The 13,299-nt window shown below is 35.2% G+C and overlaps 1 protein-coding gene across 1 annotated transcript; it reads left to right on the forward strand.

Moving 5' to 3' along the window:
- The first annotated feature begins 1,170 nt into the window (after positions 1-1,170).
- Positions 1,171-11,739, forward strand: dgat2 (diacylglycerol O-acyltransferase 2). The gene is made up of 8 exons (XM_016561351.1): positions 1,171-1,531; positions 2,340-2,468; positions 3,453-3,560; positions 3,688-3,758; positions 6,322-6,526; positions 9,041-9,215; positions 10,039-10,241; positions 10,730-11,739. Exons 1-8 carry the CDS (start codon positions 1,492-1,494, stop codon positions 10,882-10,884), a joined length of 1,086 nt encoding a protein of 361 aa, XP_016416837.1. The 5' UTR covers positions 1,171-1,491; the 3' UTR covers positions 10,885-11,739.
- The last annotated feature ends 1,560 nt before the right edge of the window (positions 11,740-13,299 follow it).

The raw sequence follows: 13,299 nt of genomic DNA on the forward strand, positions 1-13,299 counted from the left end.
GGTCAAAACAATATACACACTTGTAAGAATACTGTTCTGTTTTTCCACTTCTGCTGATGAAGAAGTAAACCATAGGCTACAAGAAAGAATAACAATATTTTATAAAGATGCTGCAAAAACATTTTCTCTGTTGACCTTCAGATTATATGAGACATAAGTATGCCAATGTACATCAATTAATGCCCACAAAGGAGGATTTGGCTAATAGAGATTAAAGTTCAAAGACCAACTATATGAGCTCTGCCAAATGGACCTTTGATATTGATACAGTACAAATTACAGTGAGCTTGTGTAATTTACTGTCTAGACTGAATATATTTCCTCATCAAAATTGGCTGATTATTGGCACCCAGTACCCATTAAAACCATCTTAATATCAGTTTTTACCTACTCTGGCATCAGATATAAAAAAGACCTCAAGTAAATAGGTAAACATCATAAAATATTATTCAGAACTAGCAGGCTAAAAATGACGTAATAAACGTTAATACTTTAAAAACCCAAATTGCTAAAATTTCTGACTTAAAATGTACACAAAATTGCATTTTATATACACTAAATATATATTGCATAACAATATACTCTGTATTATCTATAAAGACATAAAAATACACCAAACATAGCACATTTTTATATTTCAAGCAGTTATAATATGCTTGAGCAGCTGCAGATCAGACAGAGATAAAGGTGAGTGGTCTCTCTGCCATCTGAGTGCTGGCCAAGCCTGGCAAGAAGAACAGGCCAATAAAGGTCACTGGCAGTAGCAACGCTGGCCTTGGTGTTGTGAAAAAGAAAAAAATGTGAATTATGAAACAGTTAATATCCCTAATGGACATTCAGTCTCACAGGCTGCAGTCATTCACTTTTTTCCGTCTTTAGTTTCTGAGTTCTGAGGCCTATTGAGGTTGTGTATAATGACCTACAAAGTGTTATTTTTATTAATAGAATATTTCAGTCTTGGTGTAAATTAAATACTTTCAAGTTGAAATATATGAGAAAAAAGGAGTAATTAATGGTTTTTACAAAGAGTGGACAATCAGTGTTGGTCAATAAAGCCTGAGGGCGGGGCTAAAGTCTCCTCCATCTGATTGGCTGGGCGCCCATCCCCCGTCTAGTTTACGTTCACAGATCTTTAAAACCTCCAGATCACATGAAGCGATAATAACCATTCAGAGCCAACCATCTCAGCAAGGAGCCTTGAAAGTTTGACAGCTCTAGCCAGCTATTGTAGACGAAAATTCATCAGACAGAAACATTTTTTTTGGAATTCAAAACTTGACAACTTTTCGTCTTAAAATATTGATGACAGCGAAGGCGGTTATAGTTTATTGACAGCGCTTTCTATGCTCCTCCCCCCCGAGGCGCTTAAATGACAGGCGCGCGCCTGTGAGCTCGCGGCTGACGCCTGTACAGAGAGGGATGCTGTAGAGCAGCTCAACCTCCACCAGCGAGATTTATTCAGTTTCATTTATTATTATTCGTGCCTCAACCATGAAGACCATACTCGCTGCATATTCCGGTGTGAAAAAGGGTATGTAAAAATATTTAGTAAAATAATTGCATTCTAAATATATTGAGTGCTATCATTTAATTAAATGTATACATGCTTTATGTATGTATAAATATGTATGCAAAAACATAAAAAAAATTATAGTTAAGTTAGTTTAGACACTTAAGTGAGATTAAGTCTCCATCATTAAGTGTTCCAATCATCGACAGGGACTGAGAGAAGTGTTACAGTGTCTTACTTTGCAGTGTGTCTGATGTTTGTTGTTATTTTCAGTCAGGATGGACTCAGTTAAAATGGGATTATGTTGTCTTGTGATCTGATCTCAATGATTGTAAGAGAAGTGTGTACTTGTGCTTCACTGCATCTTATCTTTTTTGCACTGTGTAACATTTGCTCGAGTTTTGTGAATAATGAATTAGAAGTATCACGGTGTTGGTTGTGTGCTCTCATTCTAATAGCAAAGGGTCACTAGTTTGTTATTTCATGCATCTGAGAGTTTTTTTTCTGAGATTTTGTTTCTGAGACAGACCTTAATGTAGAGAACAAGCATTCCCACATCATTAAACTGGTTAAACGTGTGCTTCACTGCATCTTATCTTTTTTGCACTGTGTAAAATTTGCTCGAGTTTTGTGAATAATGAATTAGAAGTATCACAGTGTTGGTTGTGTGCTCTCATTCTAATAGCAAAGGGTCACTAGTTTGTTATTTCATGCATCTGAGAGTTTTTTTTTCTGAGATTTTGTTTCTGAGACAGACCTTAATGTAGAGAACAAGCATTCCCACATCATTAAACTGGTTAATTCCCATTCTCCTTTAAATCCTGTATAGGCTCAGGCTCCAGCATCCTCTCGGCCTTACACGACCTGCCCTCCGTCCCCTGGCTGACACGATCCAAGATCGTGAAACATCTGCAGGTGATCTCTGTCCTGCAGTTTGTCATTACATTTCTTGCCATGGGTGAGTGAAAGAGTTAAGTTCATTACGAGACTTAAGTCGGCAGCTTAGAGAATTTACAATCTAGGACATTGTGTTGCCTTACTGAACTCACATGAATTAATTTTGGTGTTTATGAATGTTAAAGGAGTAGTCCCCCCCCCACACACACACAAAAAGAATGAAAAATTAGCTTACTTACCCTTAGGTCATCCAAGATGTAGATTAGTTTGTTTATTCATGCTTTGCAGAAATTTAACATTACATAATTTGCTCACCAGTGGATCCTCTGCTGTGAATGGGTACCGTCAGAATGAGAGTCCAAACAGCTGATAAAACATCACAATAATCCACAAGTAATGCAGTCCATCAATTAACATCTTGTGAAGTGAAAAGCTGTGTTGGAGAAAAAACTCCAAAATGTTGCTTCCAGCTAAAATATGTGCCCTCTATCCATAATATTGCTTCAGTGAAAAATTGGTCTTGTCTGAATCAGGAGAGAAATATGCACAGATTAAGCACTGTTTACAAGTGAAAACAGTCCAAAACAATTCTAAACCAATATGTCGTTGGATTTTGATGTGAGAGGATAACAGTGGTAACAAATTTTTTGGCCAGAAGTGACTGTTTAAAGTTAAAATGGCTTAATAATGGATTTGGTTCTTACAGACACACATATTTTTGCTTCACAAGGTGTTAATTGATGGACTGGAGTCATGTGGATTACTTGTGAATTATTACGATGTTTTTATTAGCTTTTTGGTCTCTCATTCCGACGGCACCCATTCACTGCATCCATTGGTGAGCAAGTAATGCAATGCTTAATTTCTACAAATCTGTACTGATGAAAAAACAAACTCATCTACATGTTGGATGACCTGAAGTTTAGTAAATTTTCAGTAAATTTGCATTTTTGGGTGAACTGTTCCTTTAAAATCTCAGCTCTCTACATCTTCAGCTTGCTTTACACATTTACGTCAACTCTAATTACTCTTTTTGCTCTTCTAGGCATTGGCTGCTCTTTGCTGCTGATGTACATGTTTTGCACAGACTGCTGGGTAATTGCCGCCATTTACACCGCCTGGCTGATCTATGACTGGAATACCCCTAAACAAGGTAACCTTTTTATTCTTCTCTCCCCGATTAAAGCACACCATTCATGATTCAATCTGTTTAGAAATGAGGGATGCTTGTTGTGACTGTGTTTGCATTTGTATTCTTTCTTAATGTTTCAATACCTTAGGAGGCCGCAGATCGACCTGGGTGAGAAACTGGACTGTGTGGAAATACTTTAGAGACTATTTTCCCATAAGAGTGAGTGATTTTACATCTTATACAACATTACAGTTTAAGGAAATAAAAACTGAACAGCTACTATTTACATAAATAAAGATCCTCAAAGTGGAATTAGGAAATATAAGGACTTTGCAAATGTCAATGTACAAATACTCCAGCATTTATATATAGATTTAAAGGGACAGTTGACACAAAAATGATTCATTATTTACTCACACATTATATTCACATATTCTTTTTCATACAATGTCTTGACATTTCACTTTGCGTATACATTGCCGTTCAAAAATTTGGGGTCAGTAAGTTTTTCTTAATGTTGCTCAACCAGATTACATTTATATAAACAGTGATATTGTAAAATATTATTACAACTTAAAGTAACTGTTTCCTATCTGAGTATTTTAAAATGTAATTTATTCCTGTGATGGCACAGCTGAATTTTCAGCATCATTACTCCAGTCATCAGTGTCACATAATCCTTCAGAAATCATTCTAATATGCTGATTTCGTGTTCAAGAAACATTATTATTAAGTTTAAATTGCTCTGCTTGATGGTTTTTGTGGAAACTGTGAATTCTTTTTTAGGATTCTGAAATAGAACGCTCAAAAGAATACAATACAATTTGTAATAATGTGAAAGTCTTTACTGTCACATTTGAACAATTTAATGCATCCTTTCTGAATAAAAGCATTCACTTGTTTAAGAAAAATTTTACTGACCCAAACATTTGAATGGTAGTTTATATATTCCAGCCAGCGGAAAATGTGTAAATATGCATTGATAACTCTGTTAAGTGCAAAGGGGAAAAGATAAAAAATACATTTAATCAGCCATTAGTTTCATCCTGTTCTTTTCTCTGCTTGACATTCCTCTTGGGTTGGGTGGATCTTGATGTGAGTTGTAAGTGCACTGCTAGACTTTGCTCGTTCTGATTAGTGGAAGCTTAATCACTGAGCACTTGTTTTTCTGTTTGTGTCTTACTTGTATGCGTGGTAGAGTACAGGCCTCTTTACAACAACTAGGTGTTACAGAACATTTACTAGAACTAAATTATGAGTCAGACACAGTATTATCATACACAGATCAGCATGATGAAAGAGAATAAAGGTAAACTTTTACCTCTCGGACACACTTTCTCTATAATATTAATCCTGGCCTAAGAAACAGTAATTTAATGCAAATGTTAATTTAAAGTATTCATATTAAATCAAAACCACAGTCAACACTTAATATAAAAAAATATATATGTGAGAGTCAGTCAGGACTCAAAGGAATGCCCTGTGTGTGCCAGTTGGCATGGACATTTACCTTGTAGTACACGTAGTGTATTTAGTCACATGATGAGATCATCACTTTACCTAGTGCTACAGTGCATGCCAGCTGCGTTATGATAAGCCTGAAGAGAAATAAGGCCAGTGGTGACCAAAAAATTGTCTTGCTGAAGAATTAGGTAGGTGTATGAATGATAAAATCAGACCTGTTGCAAACAAATTTGTGTATAAAAAGGGTTCATTAAGAGCTAGATACAATTATAACTGGATATTTAATTAAAAAAAATATTATAGATAAAAAACTTGGGTGCTTTTGACTTGGACCAGTAAGCAAACACCTGGCAACCCAATATTCCCTAGCAATCACATAGCAATGCAGTAAAAAACACTTACAGGTGTGGTGGTCACATTTACCATTGTTTGGCAAATTTTCAATAGGAATCCACACAATTGGTAATTTCTCATGATGGTGAAAGATTTCCGCCCGAGATTTCGCAACGGGTTCAAGTTTGAAATGCGCATTTGCTACATTGACCAACAGAAAACTGCTTGCTTTGAAAGTGACTTCACACATCACTAGACCATTGTCAATGAATCTGTTTTACCCATAAAATTTCACTAATGTGACCGTACCTTTGGAAAATCTTAGCAACTGCATAGCAATGTTATGGTAACCACTCACAACACACCATATTATAATAAAAATAACATTAAGTTATGTATGGCAAAGAGGTGTTGTTTTGAGAGTTACTCTCAAAAACAAGGGCACCAGCAAACATTCCATAGGCTAGACTTTTTTCGAAGTCTCTTCCAGACGGTTATACCATCCCGTCTGACGCGGCATCTGTCTTAAAACCTTTGTTTTTTTTCATTCATTAATGTCATTATGCAACACTGCCTGTTTGATTAGCTGTTCTTATGTACACAGGCTATGCAGCTTGTACACTCTGTACATACTCTGAGTGCATTGGCTTCCTTTTAAGATGTTAACTGTTGTTCCATTCTAATATCTGCTGCAAGCCCATGTCTTTCCTTAATTATATGCAGAAAAGAATATATATTAGGACAGCAGATAAGTGCTTAATGACAATTCTTGATAAGAAAATGTGTTCGTGAACAATATAATGTACACACAGTACAGTAATTGTAACTGTGTCAGAGTAAAGAGCATTTATTGCCTTTAGATAAAGTATGTCATTACTGACCTTTGTCCTAAATCTAGGAAAATAGGTCTGTTTAATGCAAAATATATATTCAATTTTGCCTTCACAGTTGAATTAATCACATTTTTCTCGTTGATTATTTGCAGCTCATCAAGACACATAACCTGCTTCCCAGCCGAAACTACATTTTTGGCTATCACCCTCACGGCATCTTCTGTTTTGGTGCTTTTTGTAACTTTGGGACTGAGGCCACAGGATTCTCCAAGATATTCCCTGGAATCAAGCCGTCTCTGGCCACATTAGCTGGAAACTTCCGCTTGCCATTGTTAAGGGATTACCTGATGTCTGGAGGTACATATAGCCGTTTCATTTTCTGCATTAAAACTTTAATGTATTCATTGCCTGCAGTTGCATCATGTGACAATGAGTGAAGATCAAACTGACTCAATGCATGAAGTTAATTTTGGGCTGATTAAAAAGAGGGCCATACTTGTCCTCTCTGTGCTGTAGATAAGAATCCTATAGTCTATCAAGGACCTCTGAGCTTTGTCCTATTGCGTTGAGAGACACGGCCCTACATGTGCTGATGTCAATATTTTTGAAGAACTTCTGTTGAAACCTGCCCTATGTACCCGCAGATTGATAGAATTTTCTTCCACTCTCTTATAAGAAACAAATGTCAATACACTCTAAAAAAATGCTGGGTTAAAAACAACCCAGCTTGGGTTATTTGGTAACCCAGCACTGGGTAAATACAGTATTGGACAGAACACATGCTGGGTTATTTTGACCCAGCTGTTTGGGTTAAACGTTTTTACCCACTATGCTGGGTTGTTTTATTTAAGTCATCTATTGTTTTAAAATTATTATATTGCTGGCTTAAAATGGGCTGGAAATTAAAAATCATACACAGAAGTACTATAGGCAACAGCAATAATCAAAAGATGAACATTTATTATTAACCAAGAACACTCATGGACAAAATACAAGACAAATTGAATTTATTTGGGTGAATACAGCATAGTTTAAAATATTGCATACATTTAAACTCGTTTAACAAGCATTTTAGAAATAAAAAGGCGCATTTAAAAGTAGCATTTTAATTTAAGTGTTTTCAACCGTTCTCTGTAATCACTTTTTACCAAAATAGTGCTAATTCTCGTGCCGGTGTGTCGCCGGAATCTGAGCCGGTGATGGACTGCTGTTTGCCGGGGGAACTGCGAACTTCAGACCGCCGCCTCGCGTTTCACTCGTAGCTGAAAGATGGCGTGACTGACTCCATAACCTGCTCATAAACAAACAGTACTGAGATTAGAGAACATATTTTAACATCAAATTAAATTAAACTCAGTATTATAACGAATAAAATCCATTTATGTTATGCAAGGCAAAGGTGTTTCCAACGCTAAACGACCGCTGCTGACGCAGCTGACTGACATGATCTCGTCCTTATGTTGCTTTGTGTAAAATTATATAATTTACACCACATTAAAGACTATATAAATGAAATAAAATGTATACAAACCTTTATTTCCCGGAAAGAGTGCACCAAATTGGTGGCGGTGGCGCTGAGAGCCGCTCTCTCCTGTAGGACGCTAAAAGCCCGCACTCTGACTGTAACTCAGCAGCTGGGTTGTTTCATCAGAGAGGCTCAACTCAGCGGTTGGGTATAAAAAAATAACCCAGTGTTAAAAATGACCCAGCAGCTTAGTTACATTTGGGTAAAAAAAAAAGACCCAGCCCCTGGGTAAAAATATTAAAAATGACCCAACAGGCTGAACCCAGCATTTAGGTTAAAAAAAATAACCCAGCATTTTTTAGAGTGTAGTTTGTTTAAAAATGTCAAACAAAAATTTCCTCAAAATTTCCAATAATATAATATAATATAATATAATATAATATAATATAATATAATATAATATAATATAATATAATATAATATAATATAATATAATATAATAGGCTCATCAATGGGATTACATTGGTCTCGCTGACTGATTTGCGCTGTAGATTCAGTAGTAGTGTTTCTGCGCTGCTGAATAAATATCGCTGGTATTCGGTATTCCCATGCATGCTCACTGACGTATATAAGCATGTGCGAGGACTGTTAATGGAACCGAACAGTATTTTTTAAAAAGCACATGCAAGAGCCATTAATGAAACCAAACAGTATTTTTTTTGTTTGTTTTATGAAATCGGTTCACAACCCATACAAAAATTAATAATGGGTTTACTACAAATAAAAACCATGGTTAATATAGTTAAACCATGCTACGATAACCATAGTTTATCCATGGTATTTGTAGTAAATCTCTGGTTATACAAATGGTAATTAATCCGCAAAAAACATGGGTTCTACACTTTTACTAGCTATAATAAAACCATGGTTAATTTTCGTAGGAATAAGAAATGAGGAATGCCAGTCGTAGTCGTAGACCAAGGGCCAGTTATACTAAACAAGGCAAGTTAGCACGATTCCAAAACAGCGCCAATGGGCGTGGACATTTCTGTGGGTGATTTACTAACAACGTGCAAATTAAGGAACACAGACGCAACATCTCATTTACATATTGAACAACGCAATATACCAAGCACAGATTTTAGGTTCTTATTTCAGTAAGTTAACAACACATTTGCATGTTTATGTTTCTGTGATGTTGATTAATTGCAATATAAAATATTTTTTTATTAAGTGCGTTATTTTATTAATTGTTTTTATTTGACAATGATTCATTTAGGCTAATTACATTTTAAATTTCTTTGATTTGTTTAGCTTTTCATAAACTCAAGAACCCCCTGCAGTTCCTTCACAAACCCCAGTTTGGGAAAGCCTGGTATAAGACTCTATACCCTTCTGTTTCTCAGGTATCTGCCCAGTAAACCGTAACTCCATTGACTACCTCCTGTCTAGTAACGGTACGGGCAACGCTGTGGTCATCGTGATCGGAGGGGCTGCAGAGTCTCTGGACTGCACCCCAGGAATGAACTCTGTCACGCTGAAAAACCGCAAAGGCTTTGTGAAGCTGGCCCTCAAGCAAGGGTGAGAACTGCAAATCAGCACTACTGCATTACTCCACAAAACAATTCAATAAAGTTCATTGTGCTGGTTTATGTTAGCTGGTAGAAGTAGCTTGAGTGGTTACACTTTATTTCGATAGTCCACTTTAGACATTCTACTAACTATAAGTAACTTTGTAACTACATGTCAACTACATGTCAACTAATTCTCATTCATTTGCAACTACATGTCTACTAACTCTCAGAGTAGACAGGGTAGGTTTAGGGTTAGTAGAATAAGTTGACAAAGAAAGTGTTAGAAGATATTAAGCAGACAGTCTACTAATACTATACTAACTGCTAGTTGACATGTAGTTGCAAAGTTACTTACTGTTAATAGAATGTCTAAAGTGGACTATCGAAATAAAGTGTTACCGCTTGAGTTTTTCCTGAAGTGCTGTCACCTCTGATTCAGGTTCTCTTGACAAGCAGTAAATGGCAGGGTTATTGCAGGTGAAGAAACACAAAGCCTTCAGAAATAAGCCCTTGTTGGGTTAACAAAGCAGTTTGGAGTGAAGCCTATTAAGCCAGTATTTTGTGATCAGAAATGTGGAGAAACAACAAGAACTCAGCCAAAATATCATTACAAAGCAATAGTAATGAGAAAATCCTCAACTATTCAAATCTAATAGAAGCTTATAGGATAAAAAAGCACAAAAAGCAAGTTCCTAAAGTGCAAATACAAAATTGTATGACAAAATTACACTGAAACAGTGTGAAATTAACCATTGCAGATTCTCTTTGTATTTTAAAATATGTCTTTCTTTGTCATTTTTATAACTTTTAACTTCCTGTTCCCCTCTCAGTGCTGATCTGGTGCCTGTCTACTCGTTTGGTGAGAATGAGGTTTACAAACAGCTGATTTTTGACGATGATTCTTGGTGGCGCACGATTCAGAAGAGGCTTCAGAAGATTTTAGGCTTTGCCCCATGCCTGTTTCATGGTTGTGGACTGTTCTTCCCGGAGTCCTGGGGTCTTGTACCATATTGCAAACCCATCACTACTGTTGGTGAGTAATGCCTTTTGCTAAATTGAGTTTTCAAAAAATATATTAAACATATATATATATATATATATATAATTTATTATAATTTATTTATTATCAAAAATGTATAAAAATATAATAAATATTTAAATAATAAATATTGTATTTAAAATATTGTATACTCAAACTTTATATTGTTTTATTTACAGATTTCATATTTATAACGTTTAAATCCTATATATATATGTGTTTTGAATCCTACTAGCTTTAAACTGGCACAAAACAGAAAGCTGTTTTACACGGGTTATAATGAAACAACCTAAATATAGTTAAATACAGTTCAAGGACAGTCTCCATGTTGATAGAACTGCTCTATCAAATTTACGGTCGTTATTTGCTGACATCAGAACCACATTAATGGTTAAAATTTAGTCATTTGTTGACATGATTTTGGTTTAACTCGAGTTGAATGCTCTGTGAATGATTTGTTTTAATGTTTCTTTTTTCTACAGTTGGTGAACCCATCACAGTTCCAAAAATCGAGGAGCCGAGTCAGGACGTCATAGACATGTACCATGCCATGTACATCAGGTCCCTCAAGTCTCTCTTTGACAATTATAAGACCCGTTTTGGTCTAAATGAAAGTGACACCCTTCAAATTCAATGAAAGGCAGCATTGAGGAATAATAACTGTATAAAAGAACACTCTGGAACATCTGCCTCCCAACTAAAGTGCCTGTTCAGAGAAGGTGAAAGAAATCAATGCTGTTTCTACTCATTCAATAGAGTAAACAGTACTAGTGTACAACTGTACAGTGAATAGCCTGTGTCACTTCTGCTTATTGCCACTGGGTGGCATTATGCAATAAATACTACACCGATTGCTACATGAAGTATAATCTAGATTTCACAGCTGGTGGACGTATATTCCTCAATATATGGCAATACATTTACAAGTAATGTATTTAAGGTTTAATTTAAATGCTGTACTATATAAAAGCACATTTTGTTTGCCCCCATTATATTATTTTACTGCACAAGCAATGCAAGTATTGTGAGTTTTGCCTCACTAAAAATCACAGAGTGGTTGTGTAACCAAAGAGTGGAGGTGAAGCAAAAGTGTGATTAATTTGTTGGAATAAGTTGGAACAAAAGTAAATATGACAGGGTATTTTGCTGTTAAGAAAATTATCCTATATGATCATAGATCGAAGGTAAAAGTGAAGTCCAGAAGGTGAAGATTATAATGAATATGTGTTAATGTGTGATAGTATTATCGGAATGCTGGTCATTTTTTTTTGCAACACAACTGAGAATTTACCACAGAAGTATTAATTCTGCATATATAAGTTGCACATGCTTTGTTGAGCTCATAGTTTACATGCTACTAATATTGCAGCCTTCAGATAAGTTCCGTTTTCAGCATGTTATTTGACATCAACATTTCATCCCAGTTACAAGTATCAGGCAATCATGCTGGAGAGACCTCAAACATGTGTTTGCATGCCAAATCAAATACATTTTTTTTGAATAGCAAATAACTTCAATTCAAGTGCCGAAATGTATTTATGCTAACATTTTTAACCTGAGATATTAAAGTTTTTACTGTGATTGTTTATTTAATGGATTCAGGGGACCTGCAGCACTTCATTGGTGGATAATAAGCATTTACATGCTGACATTTAACCAAAGATTCACAGTTTTGACTAATTGCCTTTTAAGTTTTGAATATGCAATAAATGCTGCAGTGTCCATCTCTGATATCAGTTGTCATTGATGTCTATGAAATCCTGATTCTTTAAAGTAAACTTTTATATATTTTCAGAATAAACGTTTATGGAAAAGTTCTATGTCTGTCCTGTTTTGAACCACAACACTGTCCTTGACACATAACAGCAAATGTTCACCTATTCCTGTCTTTAAACCCAGCCTTTAAACCCAGCCCAGATTTATTTTCGTATAAACTCAGATATGCCTTTGATAAACCAAATAACACTTTGTAATTCACATTCACAGAAAAATCCAGTATATCTTTGAGATACATTATAGGATTTATCACAGTAGCATGCACCGTATAGACATAAACAAAGCAACTAAACACTGAACTATACTGAGCAAAAATAAATTTTTGGGGCCCAGGAACTAAGGTGGATTATTTGATTGGCTTATATTAGTGAGGTGGGGCACATGGCTGAAAGATATAGATTTATTTACTGTATGTAGGTCACTAATTGTGTATTATGTTAGAATATTTCTTTCACAAATGTAAAATTCTTCAACTTAATGTATTTAAAATGATCTACATGTAGCTTTATGTAGCCTTATAAAATTATAAGCAGTTATAAATCCAGGAAATTAAAAGATTTTAAAATTATATATATACAGTATATATATATATAAAATAAAAAAAAATAAAATCAATAAAATAAAATAGTTAGCCTATGAGTTATTTTAAATAGCCAAAAAATAACTAGGTCACTCCATATTTTACAAAATCCCTTAAATTTATTTGATCTAAGAAGTTTAATTTTAAATATTTAAATGATATATGGTCAGTGGTTCATTGTATATATTATGTATTTTTATGCTATGTATGTTATTTATATATTTTTAAAATCAGGAACAACAAGGTTTTCAAGACAGTTGACTTATTATTAGTAAAGTTGGGCAATGGCGTCCTCTTGTGCTTCATGCATACTTTTTATTTAATAATAATAATATTAATTGATTGTTACATAGGTTACTGATTCAATAATTTGTAAGAATTTACAAAAAAACTTGTTTAGCGAACTGTACTTTTGTCGTTTTATATGTACAAGAACCATGCCAGTTTACCAATATATTGCACATTATACATTTTATGCTCGTATCAGTACAATGCTCACCCCGATATTGCGTTTAACGGGAGAACAAACGGTTTTCATTCAGCACTCCGCCCGTTGAGATCACGTTACTCAAACACGGTCCCGCACTTCCTCATATTTGTAGGAACACAGAGCGCAGCATGAGTTTCTAAAAGGCCTCCTCCCGCCCTTTTCCTTTTGATTGACAAGCTGTCCACCAATCAACTCAGAATATCCAT

The sequence above is a fragment of the Sinocyclocheilus rhinocerous genome, unplaced genomic scaffold (assembly GCF_001515625.1).
Source record: "Sinocyclocheilus rhinocerous isolate Xijiao unplaced genomic scaffold, SAMN03320098_v1.1 scaffold708, whole genome shotgun sequence".
Classification (NCBI taxonomy): domain Eukaryota; kingdom Metazoa; phylum Chordata; class Actinopteri; order Cypriniformes; family Cyprinidae; genus Sinocyclocheilus; species Sinocyclocheilus rhinocerous.

Coding starts and splice junctions, on each gene's coding strand:
- dgat2 (XM_016561351.1), top strand. CDS start 1,492: ATGAAGACCATACTCGCTGCATATTCCGGTGTGAAAAAGG. Junction 2,469..3,452: donor CATTACATTTCTTGCCATGG/GTGAGTGAAAGA, acceptor TTGCTCTTCTAG/GCATTGGCTGCTCTTTGCTG. Junction 10,242..10,729: donor CAAACCCATCACTACTGTTG/GTGAGTAATGCC, acceptor TTTTTTCTACAG/TTGGTGAACCCATCACAGTT.